General features: G+C 43.4%; 2 protein-coding genes across 5 annotated transcripts in view; one reads left to right on the top strand and one right to left on the bottom strand.

Moving 5' to 3' along the window:
* The window catches only part of LOC123999622 (serine/threonine-protein kinase 10-like), a 40,449-nt gene extending 37,782 nt beyond the window's left edge, over positions 1-2,667 (top strand). The window contains exon 19 of the mRNA XM_046305557.1: positions 1,382-2,667. Coding sequence (XP_046161513.1) covers positions 1,382-1,522 — 141 coding nt within the window. The 3' untranslated portion in view covers positions 1,523-2,667. The remainder of the gene's footprint in view (positions 1-1,381) is intronic.
* A 2,394-nt stretch (positions 2,668-5,061) lies between these two features.
* Positions 5,062-17,266, bottom strand: part of LOC123998786 (SH3 and PX domain-containing protein 2B-like) — a 78,763-nt gene continuing 66,558 nt past the window's right edge. For all 4 annotated transcript variants that reach the window (XM_046303933.1, XM_046303935.1, XM_046303934.1 and 1 more), the window contains 5 exons: positions 16,504-16,621; positions 16,106-16,320; positions 10,161-10,207; positions 9,878-10,003; positions 5,062-9,696 (listed from right to left, as the gene is read on the bottom strand). In XM_046303933.1, the coding sequence (XP_046159889.1) occupies positions 8,491-9,696; positions 9,878-10,003; positions 10,161-10,207; positions 16,106-16,320; positions 16,504-16,621 (1,712 nt within the window). In that variant the 3' untranslated portion in view covers positions 5,062-8,490. The remainder of the gene's footprint in view (positions 9,697-9,877; positions 10,004-10,160; positions 10,208-16,105; positions 16,321-16,503; positions 16,622-17,266) is intronic.

Raw genomic sequence — 17,266 nt, 5'->3', positions numbered from 1 at the left:
ACAAATGGTATAGCTCAATAAGTGGGCCAGGTATGCCATGGCACAACTCCTTGAATGGCCTTCCTCTTGACATTTGCATACCGCGACATCAATTTAGGGATTTATGAATTAGTTATATACACACACCAGGCATGTAACGCATTGGTCACGATTTCAAACGTTTAATATACGACTCCTGTTCTTGATCGTGCATATCTGCGCAGCACCTTCAGCAATAAAATGCTAAAAATGGTTTTCGCGATATTAGGCTTTTAGCTGTGACAACCGATGTAATTTACTAGGCTATTGCTATGCGCTGATGAAAAATGGGCTTTTACCGGAATTAAAAGATAATGTAGACACAACTCACATCTGACTATATGCTACCTGCTGAATGGGGCGAACAATATTTCGATTGTTCAGGTTCGCCATCAGCAATAGTTCTGGTAGTATTGCTTTAAACAATCGGTGTAATGGTCATTTTTAGTCAAAGTTGCTAACTTTAATGACTACAGCAATCACTTTGCAAGGTGTAAAGCACGAGGACAAAGAAAACGCACTAAACATTCAAACAGTCAAAACCATTAAAAAAAGACACATTTGGGCTATATATTCATTGGCGATGTCATAGCTAGTTTGTAAATTATAAATATTGATGCATTATTAGCTCTAACACTTAATCTGCAAAAATGACAAGTGGATGATGGTGATATCAGAACCAAAGTGGGGGGATGAAAAACATGCTACATTGCCCCCTAATCTGATAGTGGGGTGGTAGATGACTAGTCACACGTGCCTACATAGTACATACATCATTTACACAAAAATCAGCTCAGGCAGATCCTGCTCAGAGAGGCCCAGCCCATAAACTCCACCAGCAGCAGATTTTAATTTAGAATGGAAAATGAATGAGTTTTATGCTAAACAATATTAGTGCGTCGTGACATACCGAATCACAGGGATTCATTCGCTAATCAAAACAAATCGCACCGTTTCAAAAAATAATAGCCCAAATTATAAGCTTGTTTTTACTTCGTTTGTAAACATTTAAAATGTAAATATGCTGTCTAGCCTCCAATACTTAACTATAATTTGGGTATCTTGGATGGTCAGTCCTGGCATCCATAGCTCGGTCTGTGAATTTGAGTGGTTATTTCTCCAGGCCCATCCCCCAGCATTTGACCAACACAGAGGTGGGAGTATATGTTATTGTTTCAACTGCAGCTTGCCCCTTTTAAGTTTGTACTATTTAGTATTGGTATATTGTTTTTCGGCAGAAAGTTTGAAATGGCTGGCGATCATTTTTTAAAAGTGTCTTTCTCTACCCATCTCTCGTTCTCTCGCCCTCCTATCTCTCCCTTGTTCTCGCTTTCTTCTCTCTCCCTCCCCCCCTCTCTCCCAGGCTCTGGAAGAGGAGCTGACCCAGAGGAAGAGGGAACAGGAGGTGTTCTTTAAGATGAGTGAGAACTCTGAGTGCCTGAGCCCCAGCTCCCCAAACAAACTCACCAAGTTCCTCCCTTACTCTGAATCCTCTACAACGTAGACTGGCATCTCACCCCCCCCCCCCCCCCCCAAACACCCTTATCCCACACCATGTCCAGAAGGCCCACTGTCAGCTTCCTCATTCCTCCTGAACTTTTATTTCATTTTTAAGGAATAGTTATGTTTTAAGTCCTGTTTATAAGATTTTATCATTTTATTAACTCAAGATGGCAAAGATTGGTCATATTTTCTTTGAGGATTGTCTTTAACTCCACATGTGCATCAGGCTGCTTGATAGTTAGGGTTTTCTTCATCCATGCAGTGTTTCCTTTTTCATTCTTATTAATATTGCCGACAGCACCAAATTGACTCGGATCCCAATAAGCATGAGACTAACCTAATAGTTAGAAGGGTGTGGTGGGGAGATGCATCCCATATCCCAAAGAGAGTCAGTTTGTGGAGTAGTAGTTTAGGTGCAATGTGGAACACAAGAAAAAAATGTACTTCAGACAATGTTGTGTTGGTGGAAGCCAATGAAAACGCACTTTTGTTTCACTGCAATATCAGTCTCCTTCCAAAGAGTTTCTCGCTTAATGAACACACCCAAGTATGGCGCACATAAACTCAGCAAAAAAATAAACTTCAACTGCGTTTATTTTCAGAAAATGTCACATGTAAATATTTGTATGAACATAAGCTTAAACAACTGAGACATAAACTGAACAAGTTCCACAGACAGGTGACTAACAGAAATTGAATGGGGGGGACAGTAACTGGTGTAACTGGTGTGGCCACCAGCTGCATTAAGTACTGCAGTGCATCTCCTCATGGACTGTAACAGATTTGCCAGATCTTGCTGTGAGATGTTGCCCCACTCTTTCACCTTGGCACCTGCCATTTCCTGGACATTTCTGGGGGGGAAAGGCCCTAGCCCTCACCCTCTGATACAACAGGTCCCAGACGTGGACATTGGGATTGAGATCCGGGCTCTTCACTGGCCATGGCAGAACACTGACATTCCAGTCTTGCAGGAAATCACACACAGAATGAGTAGAATGGCATTGTCATGTCAGGACGAGTCTGCAGGAAGGGTACCACATGAGGGAGGGGGTTGTCTTCCCTGTAACGCACAGAGTTAAGATTGCCTGCAATGACGACAAGCTCAGTCCGATGATACTATGACACACTGCCCCAGACCATGACGGACCCTCCACCTTCAAATTGATCATGCTCCAGAGTACAGGCCTCTGTGTAACTCTCATTCCTTCGACAATAAACGTGAATCCGACCACCGACACTGGTGAGACAAAACCACGACTCTCTGTGAAGAGCACTTTTTGCCAGTCCTGTCTGGTCCAGCGACGGTGGGTTTGTGCCCATAGGCGACGTTGTTGCCAGTGATGTCTGGTGAGGACCTGCCTTACAACAGGCCTACAAGCCCTCAGTCCAGCCTCTCTCAGCCTATTGCGGACAGTCTGAGCACTGATGGCGGGATTGTGTGTTCCTGGTGTAACTCGGGCAGTTGTTGTTGCAATCCTGTGCCTGCCCTGCAGGTGTGATGTTCGGATGTACCGATCCTGTGCAGGTGTTACACGTGGTCTGCCACTGTGAGGACGGACAGCTGATTGTCCGGTCTCCCTGTAGCGCTCTCTTAGGCGTCTCACAGTACGGACATTGCAATTTATTGCCCTGGCCACATCTGCACTCCTCATGCCTCATTGCAGCATGCCTAAGGCTTGTTCACACAGATGGGCAGGGACCCTGCGCATCTTTCTATTGTTTTTTTTCAGAGTCAGTAGAAAGGCCTCTTTAGTGTCCTAAGTTTTCAGAACTGTGACCTTAATTGCCTACCGTCTGTAAGCTGTTAGTCTTAGTGACCGTTCCACAGGTGCATGTTCATTGAACAAGCATGGGAAACGGTCACCCTTTACAGTGAATATATTTTGATTTTTACGAATTCTTGGAAAGACGGGGTCCTGAAAACGGGACATTTCCTTTTTTGCTGAGTCTATATCAAGTTGACAAATTTTCTTTTGACATTTATTACATTTCTTTATTACAGAGCATGATCTTCAGAATTCACCTTCTTTCTGTTAACACAGTGAATTAATAGAATTCCCAGCGAGATCAGTTTAACTAACTTGGACTGTAAGTCGCTTTTGATAAAAGCATCTGCTAAATGGCATATTGTATTATATATTAACTTAAAATTGCATTAAAATGCTCAGATCATTTGCCCTTGTTTCGATCAGAATAGAGCCCTAGTTTTACAATTTGATGAGATGAGCTTAAACACGTAATGAATACAGGAGAAGTCAGGGAAAAGTAATTTAGTCCAATTTATTTTAGTTTTTTAATTCGAGGGTTGAAGAAAATTGATATTTTTTTCAGTTGATTGTGTTCATGTCTCAAATGTTTTTCTGTGCTGCATTTTTACTGTAAAGGCAATACTAGCACACTGGATGGGAATTAAAAGACGTGGAATACTGTCTTTGTAGGAATCTTTAGAGATAAGTTTTACATTTAATGAAAGGTATTGGGTTTATTTTCCATTGTTTGTTGATAATACATGTACTGTCTGCTAACGAAAGTGCAATATGTAATTTTTCCTCCACCAAATGTGCCTTTCTTTGCACTGAGGAGTATATTAAGTTATGAGGTAGTGAATCGGAGCTATTTTGCAGTTAATATGTATCCTGCTGCTTTGGAAAATGGGGCTTGTTTTCTTGACCAATTAGACCTGTTAGATCACTGGAGGCCCGAGTGGCTGCGGATATTCCCTCTTCCCTTCTACTTGATTGATAAATGAAGGTCACTGATTTAGTAAGGAACTCCACACCTGGTTGTATAAGTCTTAATTCAAAGGAAAAGCCAGCAGGCGCTAGGCCCTCCATGGAATGAGTTTGACAGCGCTGTGTTAATCTACAGTAATTTGGTCAACTGTCAGGTACAACTACTCTCAAGATGTATTTTAATTTGTTTGTTTTTCTCTCTTCTGTTGTCATTTGCAATGACTGTCTTTTTCTGTCTGTGTTTACCTCTTTTTTTAAAGTTTATTTTGTAAGGGGTGTGAGTGAATGACTGTTCAGCAGAAGGAACCATTGTTGTACATGAGTCTAATAAATGCAAACGTTCTAATGTCAATGCTTGTCATCAAGTAAGGGCTAGATTCTTGCAGAGCCGCCACGGCCGACACCCGCATAAACTGTCAAATCCACGTGGCTCCCGGCTTTATACCTAAAGCGTACGTTGCCTTAAGAGAAATTCCATGCAGCCTTTGTTTATAAGTTCAAACATTGGAATGTGATCTGTAAGTTAAACATCGATTAGGCTGATAGAAATCCTCATTTTGTTGACTGATTTTCAATTTGAGCGTCATTTCTATATAGCCTACACGTTCTGAACTTCTAAAGCGAGTGGGATGGGTGTGGCTTCATGACAATGAAGAGCAGCTTCTCAACCGATTTTTGACAGCCCCAATGCAGTTACACGGCCAAAACATCAACGTGAGTGTCTGCTATCAGCGGTTAACTCTTGATCTAGGTTGCATCCATTTCCTCAAAATAAAGGAACATTTCCAAGGAAAACCAAGATACCATGTAACTTTAAAAAAAAAAGTTTATTGACTTAATATGAAAGAGAACCATGAGGGGAAATACACAAGTATTAGGAATACATTACAGGACTAAGATGGGATATGCGCAATATGTCAGCGGGAAAGGTGTTTATGCTGCATATCTCAAACAATAAAGAATGAGCAGTTTATTTTTATGAATTAATTTTCAAATTAAATTGACCAGTTTAGGGTAAAGCATTACTTAAAGCAATAAGACAATCCATACTGTTTTATTGTAGCGTTCACATCCCTGTGTGCCTCTCCTTATGCTTCAGTAACCAAACTGTTGAATGCATGTCTTTCCAACCCATAACCTAACCCAATCTAGGTTTCACTCACATTCCACTAACTGTCAGGTCTCACTCAATGAGTTGACACTAGTGTTGATCATTACAAATCTGACATGAATATCATTACTTGTGTACTATGCACACTGCCAAAGACCGGAAAACTCCAAGTTCCTTATGATTTTAATGCTGGTTAGGGACCTGACACACAGCATTGGACCTAGTACTTTAACACGAGGGGGATGGGAAAAACATAGTATCCAAGCAACTAGGAGCAGAATCCGATCAACCATATTCTGAGATTCTCCAATTAACCTGAGCTACAGGCACTCCCAGCCTTGTCAGTGTGTCTCCTAGGAGACCAACCCTCTTTCTCCATGACCATGGCCCAGTTTCCCAGAAGTATCTTAAGGCTAAGTTTGTGAGATCCTTCGTAGTAGCCATTGTTACTAGTCACACTAAGGCTTGTTAGGCCTATTTACCGACTGCCTCACACCACTTGAAAAGCCAAGTGCATCGTTACATGCTTTGTTTTGTCCTTCCACTTTTCGCTTTATACACAGAAGACCTCCGTTAAACACACAATCCATCGATTTCTATCCATCTCTATAACTTTAAATAGGCTAAAAAGTGGGCAATGTCTTTGCAATTGTAACAAAATATGCTTCAAATGAAAACCAAGATGACTATAAATGAGTACACACTACATTTGCTTATGAATTTCGATCATGATTAAATCAATATCATGTTCTATTTATCTAATTGTAGGCTACTGTCTGCTATTTCCCTCGATGTAATGTGTAGGAACATTTAATGCAATGATGTGCCAAATCTGTGGTGTAATGCATTAACGGGTAACCATTATAATAGGCCACCTCGATAATTGCAGCCATAGGCCATATCTCTCTAGGAGCTGATCTGTAGTCCAGTACTGTGACAATTATTTTAAAGGTCAAATGGAGAAAGCGCTTCTCTAGGATCCGCTATCTTTCTTTCGAACCTAATAGTGTGGACATGTTCCAACGACGCACTTGCTGAATGATCTCTCTGCGTGGTGTTTTGGGAAACACATGTTACTACTTCGGCTGTAGGAACAATGCACGATTAAGTTCCAACTATGGCAAACCAGACCTGGCAAAGGGTGAAAAGTAAACGACAGCTGACATTACTTCATTCTGGAAGTACGATAAAATTAACTTTTGCTAAGTCTAGTGTTTGACTGGTTTCAAGCACAATGTAAATGTTTTTTAAAATAATTATCACACTTTTATATTTGAGCACCTTTTTTTGTGATCCAGTAACACTGTTTATATTTATTATTATTATTGCATCAATCGCAGGTCAAGTCTCATATTTAGGGGTTGTATTGATAATGGTAGACCTACAGTTTATGAAATCAATAGGGTGGTTTCCACCTATTGTACTGTGAACACCAGGGAAAGGGTCCATTTTCATTTCAATTCAGTCCTTCCTGAACTGAGTTGGACTCCAACCCTGGTATACAATGCAGCTCCCAAAGTCTTGCTTTCAATTGTACATTCTATACTTCCTCTCCATCGGTCTATTAAGCCAGGGGTTCCCAAGCTTTTCACTGGACATTTCTGAGAAATTATAAATACCTCTAAGGTATGCAATGACTGACAAGGAAAACTGATGCACTGCCTAATTTTAAAATTGCACTTTGTGCATTCTATTACAACGTTCAAGAGTGAGTTGAAAGACAGGTTCGGTCATCCAGATTGCAAACCTGAACTGTCTGAACGGCTGAATAATCTGGAAAGTGCACATCTGTTACAAATCAGCCGCATCAGTATTACTCAGTTACCGAAAGACAGAAACGTGTTCACAAACCTGAAAAGATCTGTATAAATGTTTAGTATTAGCACTCGTCAAAAACGTTGCTTGAAGTGTTAATATTTTAGTACTTGAAAGCCAAAATGTTCTCTCGAACTCTTCATTGCAGCCTTAGTGGAGGAGGGGGTGTTCTTTGAGGAATCTTGAGTATCCATGGCCGGCTGGTTTTGGCTGTTTGTCTTGTGATTATCTCAGCCAGTATTCACAAAGATTCTCAGAGTAGGAGTGTTGATCTAGAATCAGGTACCCCCTATCCATGTAATCTTATTCATTATGATCTAAAAGGCAAAACCGATCTTAAATCAGCACTCCTAGTCTGAGATGCTTTGTGGATACGGACCCTGGTTCCTCTGTATGGTCTGATTTATTTTCCAAATGCATTGCACTGTCAGTTACGACTCCACTCATTAGACTTAAGCATCTTTTGATATACTGAGAAACTAACAAGCTAAATTGCATATATTTAAGCTTAAAGCACTATACTGAGGCACAATATTATAGAAGGCTTGGAAAGACATTCACCTGTTCTATTACAAAGCTTGTGTTAACATTACTGTATCATAAAATTGCATTATAGGCTTGTTGAGTAACATTTGCTTGTTACGGATTTTATGCTTAGTAATTTGTAACGAGGATAAAAAGTACAAAAGAATAACTAAACAATATGCAAAAAGACAAACATTGCTGGTTCATTCTTGCACAACAAATGGAATTTAACAAAGTAACAAATCTCAATCAAAAAGGTACCTATAAATAAAAAGCTAATTAAATACAATTAGTAATATTTTTATTAAAAAGGCCAACAGAACCTGTTACCTAGGGTTTCTTGGTCAGGTAATTGGAGGGGATCCAGCCCTCTTTCATTGGCCCTTCTCCTAGATTTTTACAAAACCACCAGCCGCTGCTGTTCCGCTCCATCACCTCGAACACGGTGCCCTCCTTGAAGCCACCCATCTGATCGTCGCCCTCAAAGTCCGCCACGGCCAAGAACAGCTCCTCTTTACTGGGATCCTTGATCAGAGGAGGCAGCTTGTCCTCGGAGGGCCTGGTTTCTCAATCTTAACCAGGGGCTTTGGGGCCACAGGCACTTTCGCCTTGGGCTCCCCCTTGTCCTTGTCTTTAGGCGGGGGCAGCATGAAGGCCTTGGGTTTAGGGGGAGGTGGTCTGCTGAGCTGGGGGGGAGCAGGCTTGGTGTCTGGGAGCTCTTTCAGGGGAGCTTTGGTGTCTGTGGGGCTGGATGGCTCTAAGGTCTTTTTGGGTGGAGGGGGTCGCCTAGGGAGGACGGCTGGCCTCCCTGGAGGTTCTTTGGGGGGAACGGCGGGTTTGGGGACATCCTGGCTCACTTGTCCGTGGCCGTTTTGCTGCTTGGGGGGAACTTGGGCTCGTCGCTGGCCTTGCCATTGAGAGCATTGGGGGCGGGGGCATCTTGGGGAGTGCATTGAGAGGGGGGCTGTTGGTACGCGGCATGTTTTGGAGAACATTATTAGGAGGGGGCATCTTGGGGGGTACATTACCAGGAGGCATCTTGGGTAAAGCATTATTAGGGGGGAGGTTGGGCGGCGGCATCTTGGGGAGAGCGTTGCTAGGGCCGTTGTTTGGAGCAGCGCCGTTTTGCTGGCTTGGCTCTGCTGATCCAGAGCCTGGTTCAGCTGGCTTTGAAGGCTTCAGCTTGCTCCTCAGGTTGGTGATATCCAGCTTGTTCTCAGCTGGCGGTTCTGGCTTGGCAGCTGGGACGGGTTTGGGCCGGACTATGGGTTTAGGCTTCATGAACAGTGCAGGGCCGATGGTCTCTGGTTTCTCCTCCGGTGCATCAGGAATGGGCTTGGGTGGTTGCTTAGCCACAGGTTTCAGGTTGAACTTCTTCACCTCCTTGGCGGAGACCTTGTGGCCACACTCCAAACCCATCTCATTCTTCAAATGCAGAGGTTTGTTCGTGACCTCTCTTTTGGGCTCAGGGGGCTTGTCTGGCTTGAAGGGGGCAGCTTTGGGGGTGAGCAGGGGCATGATGACCCCCGGGGCAGGGGTTTTCAAAGGCAAGGGTTTGGATAGGTCTGGCCTGGGTTTCTCCACAGTAATCTCAATGTCCGTGCTCTTGTTGATGGACTCCCTGCGGGGTGGCAGGGCTGGCTTCTCCTCAGTCAGTGGGGCAGACGGGGCTGGGGGCAGGGGACCGGAAAAAGCAGACGCCGCCTTACTGGCGCTGGACTTCCAGTCCCTGAGTTTGGGCCGGGCTACAGACTCGCTCCCCGCCGTGGGTTCGTCTGGCAGCGGTTTGGACCAGCTGTCCTCTTGCCCCGCACCGCCAGCAGTGCCATCCTCCAGCTTCAGCTGGACCAAGTCGTTGGGCAGAGGTACAAGAAAGTTGGGGCGCGGGGTCAAGCTGGTCTTCTTGTATTTGTCGATGAAGGTGATAGGGGCCCAGCCCTCTTTCTCTTCAATCTGAATGTACCACCAGCCGCTGGAGTTCTTCTCTATCACCTGAAAAACAGAAACAGGATGAGTGAGAATTCAAGGAAACAGGAATCAATACGCAGCATTTTGAGGGGAAGCAGTTAATGCCCTTTCAATCAAAAACGGGTCTCTAGGTTGAATTTAGTAGGCTGTTCACATTCAAGCAATAACCATCTACCAATGTGTGATGAGATGTGACAAGTCTCACCTCCACTTTGACCCCAGCCTGGAAGCTGATGCCATCGGGGATGGTGGTCTGGAAGTCTGCAATGGTATAGAATTCCTCCTCCACCTGGGGAGGGGTGGGTGGCTTGGGCAGGTTCTGCCCCCTCGGCTAAACGGAGGGAGGGTGTGAAGAAAGAGTCAGTATCAGGTTTAACTTGTGGCAGGTCAACACAAAACAATGCAAAACTCATTTTGTCAAATGTCTTTGTTAATGAGTGCTGTTGGCGTCTCATTGTGCGGTTAACTGGTTGGAGCGGGGTACTTACGATGGTGAGATCCCTGCGTGGAGGAGGTCTCTGTCTAGCCCCTTGTTCTGTAGAGGAAGAGGCAGAGGAAACCTTATCACAGCACACCTCAGTCAGTCTCTAATCACTGCCTGCGTTGACATCGACTGTTCATAGCAGGAGATATTAGTTCCAGACAAAGGGAAACCAAGGGCTTTATTCAATCTGAAAAGATTCCTACATTTAAAAGGTGATGATTGCGCCAACATTAGCAGCGTTTACCGTGACTGCAGTCTCCGCTAAAATGGGAACATTGCCTTTTAAATTTCAACCACACTGTAAAGGTGACAGATTGAATAGACTCAAAGAGAGCGAGATTACCCACTGGGCACACCACGTCATTTCAATGTGGACATTTTTGGTCATGTTTGGTTGTGTTACTCTGACATTTCAACCTTTTTATTCAGCAACTCATAAAGACAGACAGAAGTTTGTTGGATGTGTGTTTCACTATGCTTTCAGCCATCTAAAAGCACAACTAAATTTGAAATGAAAAACAATACCAGAGTTTTTTTTTTTTTGGGGGGGGGGGGGGGGTTTAAGTTGTCATCTCATCTAAATGTCTTATCACTAGGGCTGTGAACTCATAGAAGTTTGAATGATGCTCATTACGGAAACCCATTGCAAATGGTCATGGGTTTCTGTAATAACCGTTTGAATAGCAAAAAATATAAAACAATATTAGACACACTTTTCCTGACTGCATGTGCTGCCATAGAAATGGAATGAATTGAACGGGTGTCCCCATTTTTTAAGTCAATGGTTGCATAAGGGGTGGACTGGTGGCCATTTCGAGTGTACCCTTATCAAAGACGTTCTATTATTATATTGACAAGATAGTCAAGTGACCGCTCTAACAAATGAAATTACATGTCCTCAAAGATGGAAGGCAGACGGGAGGCGGCAAGATCAGGTGTAGACCGTTCTGGCCAATGAGAGGGCAGATAAGCGTGTGAACAACAGGCCATAGAGATTTTTTTAGGTGCTTTTGTAAATTGCCTCCATTGTGTCAGAGTGCGCTCTGAGTCGTTTGTAAATTCAGAGTGATTCGCTCTCCGAGCGTTCAGAGCGCACACTGGACGCTCTGGCTAAGGAGTAGGGTTGATCTGAGCGTTCTGACCTCAACACCAGTCAAGCGCCAACTGTCTAAAGTTGGCTAGCTTGTTAGCTACTTCCAGAAACAAATGAGAGAACACCTCACTGACCATTTTACTCGCCCGAGCAGAGCTGGTTAGGCTGTTAGTATGTTATCTAGAGAGTGTTAGTGACTAACTGTGCAACTGGCAACGATTTAAATTACGTTTTCTTGCCGACAACAGTCCCATTCAACGGGTGTTGCACGTTTGTAAATTCATGAGTTATTCTGCACTCTGGTACACTAAGATGATAGTGCTCGGAAATCAGAGTAGCCTAAATGGCGCTGTCACAGACATAATGGCACTGATACAAAGGATGTGTTCGTAAACTCATTCTGGCTAGCTCCACGTTAAAGTATTACAGTTTTTATTTTTCCTCATTGGCTGATTTGCTCTCAGCTCAGTTGGGCGGCAGGTAGCCTAGTGGTTAGAGCGTTGGGCCAGTAACCGAAAGGTTGCTAGAACGAATCCCCGAGCTGGCAAGGTAAAAATCTGTTGCTTTGCCCCTGAGGCAGTTAACCCACTGTTCCTAGGTCATTGATGTAAATAAGAATTTGTTCTTAACTGACTTGCCTAGTTAAATAAAGGTGAATAAAAACTAAAAATCTACTTTAAAATGCTGATTTATTTGCTGAGAGCAAATCAGCCAACGATGAAAAATAAAAAATGTAATACTTTATCACAACAGGCACAACGGCGATATGAAGTATTTTTTTTTCAAAGTTGCCGAAATGCAACTTTGCGTCAGTTCGATCGAATAAGCGTCACGTAGCAATTAAATGATTTGTTAACCAAATTCGAAACCTTTTCATTGACCTCCATACAAAAAAAACCTTCTTGCTTTGACTCTTCGTCTCTGCCCATAGGTGCTGTGATTTGCTGATTCAACTCAACTGACATTACAAAAAAATACACGAGCTACATTTAGTATGAACATTCTACATTACCATGGAGTTTATTCCATCACAATACCAGGCAGTCATTGTAAGTATACCCATGGGTTTACCAATCAAAATTGCCAGGGTTAGAGGTTCCAAGCCCATTCTATTCATCGTTTCCTACACCACCTTGCTTGTTTCAGCAAGGGGCAACAAGGTTTCATCACGTTGTTAAGAGTCCATGTTATTGCAGAAACGCACGAATGCCTGGCTGTCCTGTATTCAGTGAGCTGTTTGTGACTTATTTTATATTCATGGCTGTCTTCATCCATAACCGGTAATTGTGCCATCCCTAGTTATCACTGCTCTTTCAACCATTTGAAAAGCACAACATAGTTTAAACAGGAATACAATGTCAGATATTTAGATTATTTCTACAACAACTTAGTGTTTATCACTGTGCTTCATCTAATAGCAGAACCACATGACCTGGATTGCAGTTGAGATGACATTAAAAGTACATAGTGCAAGTGATCAATGCGGTTCGAGATCCTGCACAGATTATTACAGCAATTGTGAAGATCTCCACTGTGGTCTGTGGAATGTTGTCCCACTCCTCTTCAATGGTTGCGCGAAGTTGCTGGATATTGGCGGGAACTGGAACACGTCGATCTAAAGAATCCCAAACAACATGCTCAAAGGGTGACACGTCTGAGTACGCAGGCCATGGGAGAACGTGGACATTTTCAGCTTCCGGGAACTGTGTACCGATCCTTGCGACATGAGGCTGTGCATTATCATGCTGAAACGTGAGGCGATGGCGGTGAATGAATGGCACGACAATGGGTATCTCTGCATTTAAAATTGCCATCAATAAAATGCAATTCGTGTATGTTGTCTGTAGCTTATGCCTGCCAATCCCATAACCCCACCGCCACCATGGGGAACTCTGTTCATAACGTTGACGTTGTGAAGCCGGTTGGATGTAGTGCCAAATTCTGTAAAATGACGGATACAGTTTATGGTAGAGAAATCATCATTCAATTGTCTGGCAACAGCTCTGGTGGACATTTTTGCAGTCAGCATGCCAAATGACAACTACACATTTTAGAGTGGCCTTTTATCGTCCGTAGCACAAGGAGCACCTGTGTAATTGTCATGCTATTTAATCAGCTTCTTGAAATGCCACACTGGTCAGGTAGATGGATTATCTAGGCAAAAATGTGCTCACCAACAGGGAGGTAAAACAAATTGTGCACAACATCCTTAGAGAGAAGCTTTTTGTGCGTATGTAATATTTCTGGGATCTTTTATTTCAGCTCATGAAACATGGGACCAACATTTTACCTGGTGCATTTATGTTTGTTCAGTATAAATATAGTGCATTCGGAAATTATTCAGACCCCTTCCCTTTTTCCAACTGTTACATTACAGCCTTATTTGAAAATTGTTTTTTTTTTATCCACACACCAAACCCCATAATGACAAAGCGAACAGATTTTTAGAAATATGTATAAAAAACTGATACCTTATTTACATAAGTATTCAACCCCTTTGCAATGAGACTTGAAATTGAGCTCAGGTGCATCCTGTTTCCATTGATTATCCTTGAGATGTTTCTACAACTTGATTGGAGTCCACCTGTGGTAAATTACATTTATTGGACATGATTTGGAATGGCACACATCTGTCTATATAAGGTCCTACAGTTGACAGTGCATATCAGAGCAAAAACCCAAGCCATGCGATCGAAGGAATTGTCCGTAGACCTCCGAGACAGGATTGTGTTGAGGCACAGTTTTAGGGAAGGGTAACAAAGACTGTCTGCCGCATAGAATCTCCCCAAGAACAGTGGCCTCATCATAAATGAAAGAAGTTTGGAACCACCAAGACACTTCCTTAGAACTGGCCGCCCGGGGGAGAAAGGCCTTGGTCAGGGAGGTGACCAAGAAACTGATGGTCACTCTGACAGAGCTCCAGAGTTCCTCTGTGGAGATGGGAGAACCTTCCAGAAGGACAACCATCTCTGCAGTACTCCACAAATCAGGCCTTTATGGTAGAGTGGCCAGACGGAAGCCACTCCACAGTAAAAAGCACAACGGCCCGCTTGGAGCTTGCCACAAGGCACCTGAAGGACTGTCACACCATGAGAAACAAGATTCTCTGGTCTGATGAAACCAAGATTGAACACATTGTCCTGAATGCCAAGCGTCACATCTGGAGGAAACCTGGCACCATCCCTACGGTGAAGCATGGTGGTGGCAGCATCATGCTGTGGGGATGTTTCTCAGTGGCAGGGACTGGGAGACTAGTCAGGATCGAGGGAAAGATTAATCATGCAAAGTACAGAGAGATCATTGATGAAAACCTGCTCCAGAGTTCTCAGGACCTCAGACTGGGTTGAAGGTTCACCTTCCAACAAAACAATGACCCTAAGCACACAGCCAAGACAATACAGGACTGGCTTCGGGACAAGTCTCAATGTCCTTGAGTGGCCCAGCCAGAGATTTGTCCTGCTGAAAGTTGAATTTGTCTCCCAGTGTCTGTTAGAAAGCAGACTGAACCAGGTTTTCTGTGCGGATTATGCCTGTGCTTAGCTCTATGCCATGTCTTCCCTTAGTCCTTGCCGATGACAAGCATACCTATAACATGTAGCATGGAATATTTTTATTCTGTACAGGCTTCTTTCTTTTCACTCTGTCATTTAGGTTAGTATTGTGTAGTAATGTTGTTGATCCATCCACTTTTCTCCTATCATAGCCATTAAACTCTGTTTTAAAGTCATTATTGTCATGACATTTGGTTTCCATTGGGGTGTCCGTTATTATTACTATGTCCGTTGGTGCGTGTGAGTACCTGTGCTGTGTGTTTTGGGCTTTCGTGCCCTTGTGGATTGCGCAGATGATTATGGGTCTCGTCCCGTGTGATAATCATTCGGCGCTTGTGTTATTTATTTGAGGTACTCCTCGCTCTTTTGTTACGTGTTTGTTTGGTCTTCGTCCCCGTGCCGTTACATGGCACGCTGTAATTTGGGGCTTAATAAAAACCCTTATTACGCATTCCTGCGTCTGTCTACCGACTTTTCATACCAGTGTGACAGTTAAAACCCTGGATGAGAGACCAAAGGGATAGCTGTAGATTAACTCTCCAGTAGGAGGTGCCGCCCAGCCCGTTGTTTTTATTATTGTAGTGGATATAATGTGAAAATCTGATGTTGTTTCAAAGGAAAACATTTAACATTTTATACACAGTTTGTCTGAAAAATGGTTACCATGACATAATCCTGTGCTAAAAAAAATTACCCTCAAAACAACAATTGAGGACTTTTTTGCAAATCCAACAGATTCCACGTCACAATACGTTGACAATTTACTTTGCAACAACATTGGTTCAGCCAGTTGGTGCCCAGTTGGCAGAGAGCGAGAGAGAGATTAGTGAGTAGAGCGAGAGAGACCATAGAAAGAGAGCGAGAAAGGAGAGCGAGAGAGAGAGAGAGAGAGAAAGGAGAGAGCACTGTTTGATGTAGACTAATTAAATCTGGAGACTGGGGACTTCGGCTCTAACGCGATGTGTAATGCATCCTCACTGTCGGTGTAGTTGTGGAAAGCATTCAGCTCCTCAATTACTTACACACTGTAGGAATAAAAAGGGGATGTTTTACATTACTCAGGCATTGATTTAGAGAGCCTCGCAGGAAGGAGACTGAGGAAGCATCCCTCATACAGATGGGATGTCTCAGTAACACTACTTAAGCCTGCATAATAAATAAAGCCTGCATAATGTATAATGCTTTATTATATCTTATAGGGTTTATCATGTATTTTAATAACGCCTACCTGCAGGCATTAAGTAGAGCGTTACAGCTGTTTGTTGTTAAACTAGTTAGTTGTTTACATTTCTAGTTCCTACTCACTGTGCTGCTTGGCAAAGGGGGAGAAGCCCTTGTCTTTCTGATCCTTGTTGTCTCCTCGGTTCTCCTTGGCTTGGTTCTGTTGACTCTGCTGCTTAGAGAATCCGTCCAGGTCGTTAGTGCTGGAGTGGCCCGCTGCCCCTGCCACCAGCTTCTGGCTCAGGATGTCGGCCTTCTTCAAGTAGGACGCCGGGGCCCAGCCCTCCTGTCCCTGGTACCTGTAGAGGGCAGCAGAGAGGTTACGTTCACAGCTTCAATAGAGCGAGAAACAACAACAAAGGCCTGATGTAGTAGAAACAGGCAACCAACTCTGATCCACACACTCAATGAAATGCACATGCACACAGAGCCAACATGCATTCACTGTATACAGACACACTTCTGGGGGTATTGTGTTTTACCTGATCTTCCACCAGCCCTCAAGGTTCTTCTGCATGACCTCCACCGTCATGCCACTTTCTAGGTCGATCTCATCTTGGTCTCGCGCTGCATATGGGTAGATCACTGTGTACTTCTCCTCTGGGAATGGCAAAGAACACATGACATTAGGTGATGTCTTTTTCATCTTGCATACTAACTTTTAAAAGAATGTCAATCAAGCAGATGGGAGTCAACAAATTGGCAGGGACAGCACATTATGTAGCAACGCACATGCCCCTCCTATCTGAGGATCGGTCTATTTCAGCCATCTATTTCCTGTGTTTGAGGGGTGAATAAATCACCTGTCACTTAAATCTCGCTGGATTAATTGCTTTCATTTTACTCATGCGACTCTTTCATACGCTTGCTTGTGCCTGTCGTTTTTCTCCCGTTTAATATTATGACTGCGGAAACGTTTGTAACGAGCTGTCAAACACACCCAGGTAATGGCTGAAATTGGCTCAAAGGAATACATCGTCTTTCCATTACATCTAAACTCAGCAAAAAAAGTTCTCATTGTGAAGGGTTTAAACACTGTTTCCCATGCTTGTTCAATGAACCATAAACAATTAATGAACATGCACCTGTGGAATGGTTAAGACACTAACAGCTTACAGACGGTAGGCAATTAAGGTCACAGTTCTGAAAACCTAGGACACTAAAGAGGCCTTTCTACTGACTCTGAAAAACAGCAAAAGAAAGATGCCCAGGGTCCCTGCTCATCTGCATGAACAAGCCTTAGGC

This window comes from Oncorhynchus gorbuscha, linkage group LG16 (genome assembly GCF_021184085.1).
Source record: "Oncorhynchus gorbuscha isolate QuinsamMale2020 ecotype Even-year linkage group LG16, OgorEven_v1.0, whole genome shotgun sequence".
Taxonomy (NCBI): Eukaryota; Metazoa; Chordata; class Actinopteri; order Salmoniformes; family Salmonidae; genus Oncorhynchus; species Oncorhynchus gorbuscha.
Note: the sequence above shows the minus strand (reverse complement) of the source record. Positions and strands in the feature narration are given on the sequence as shown.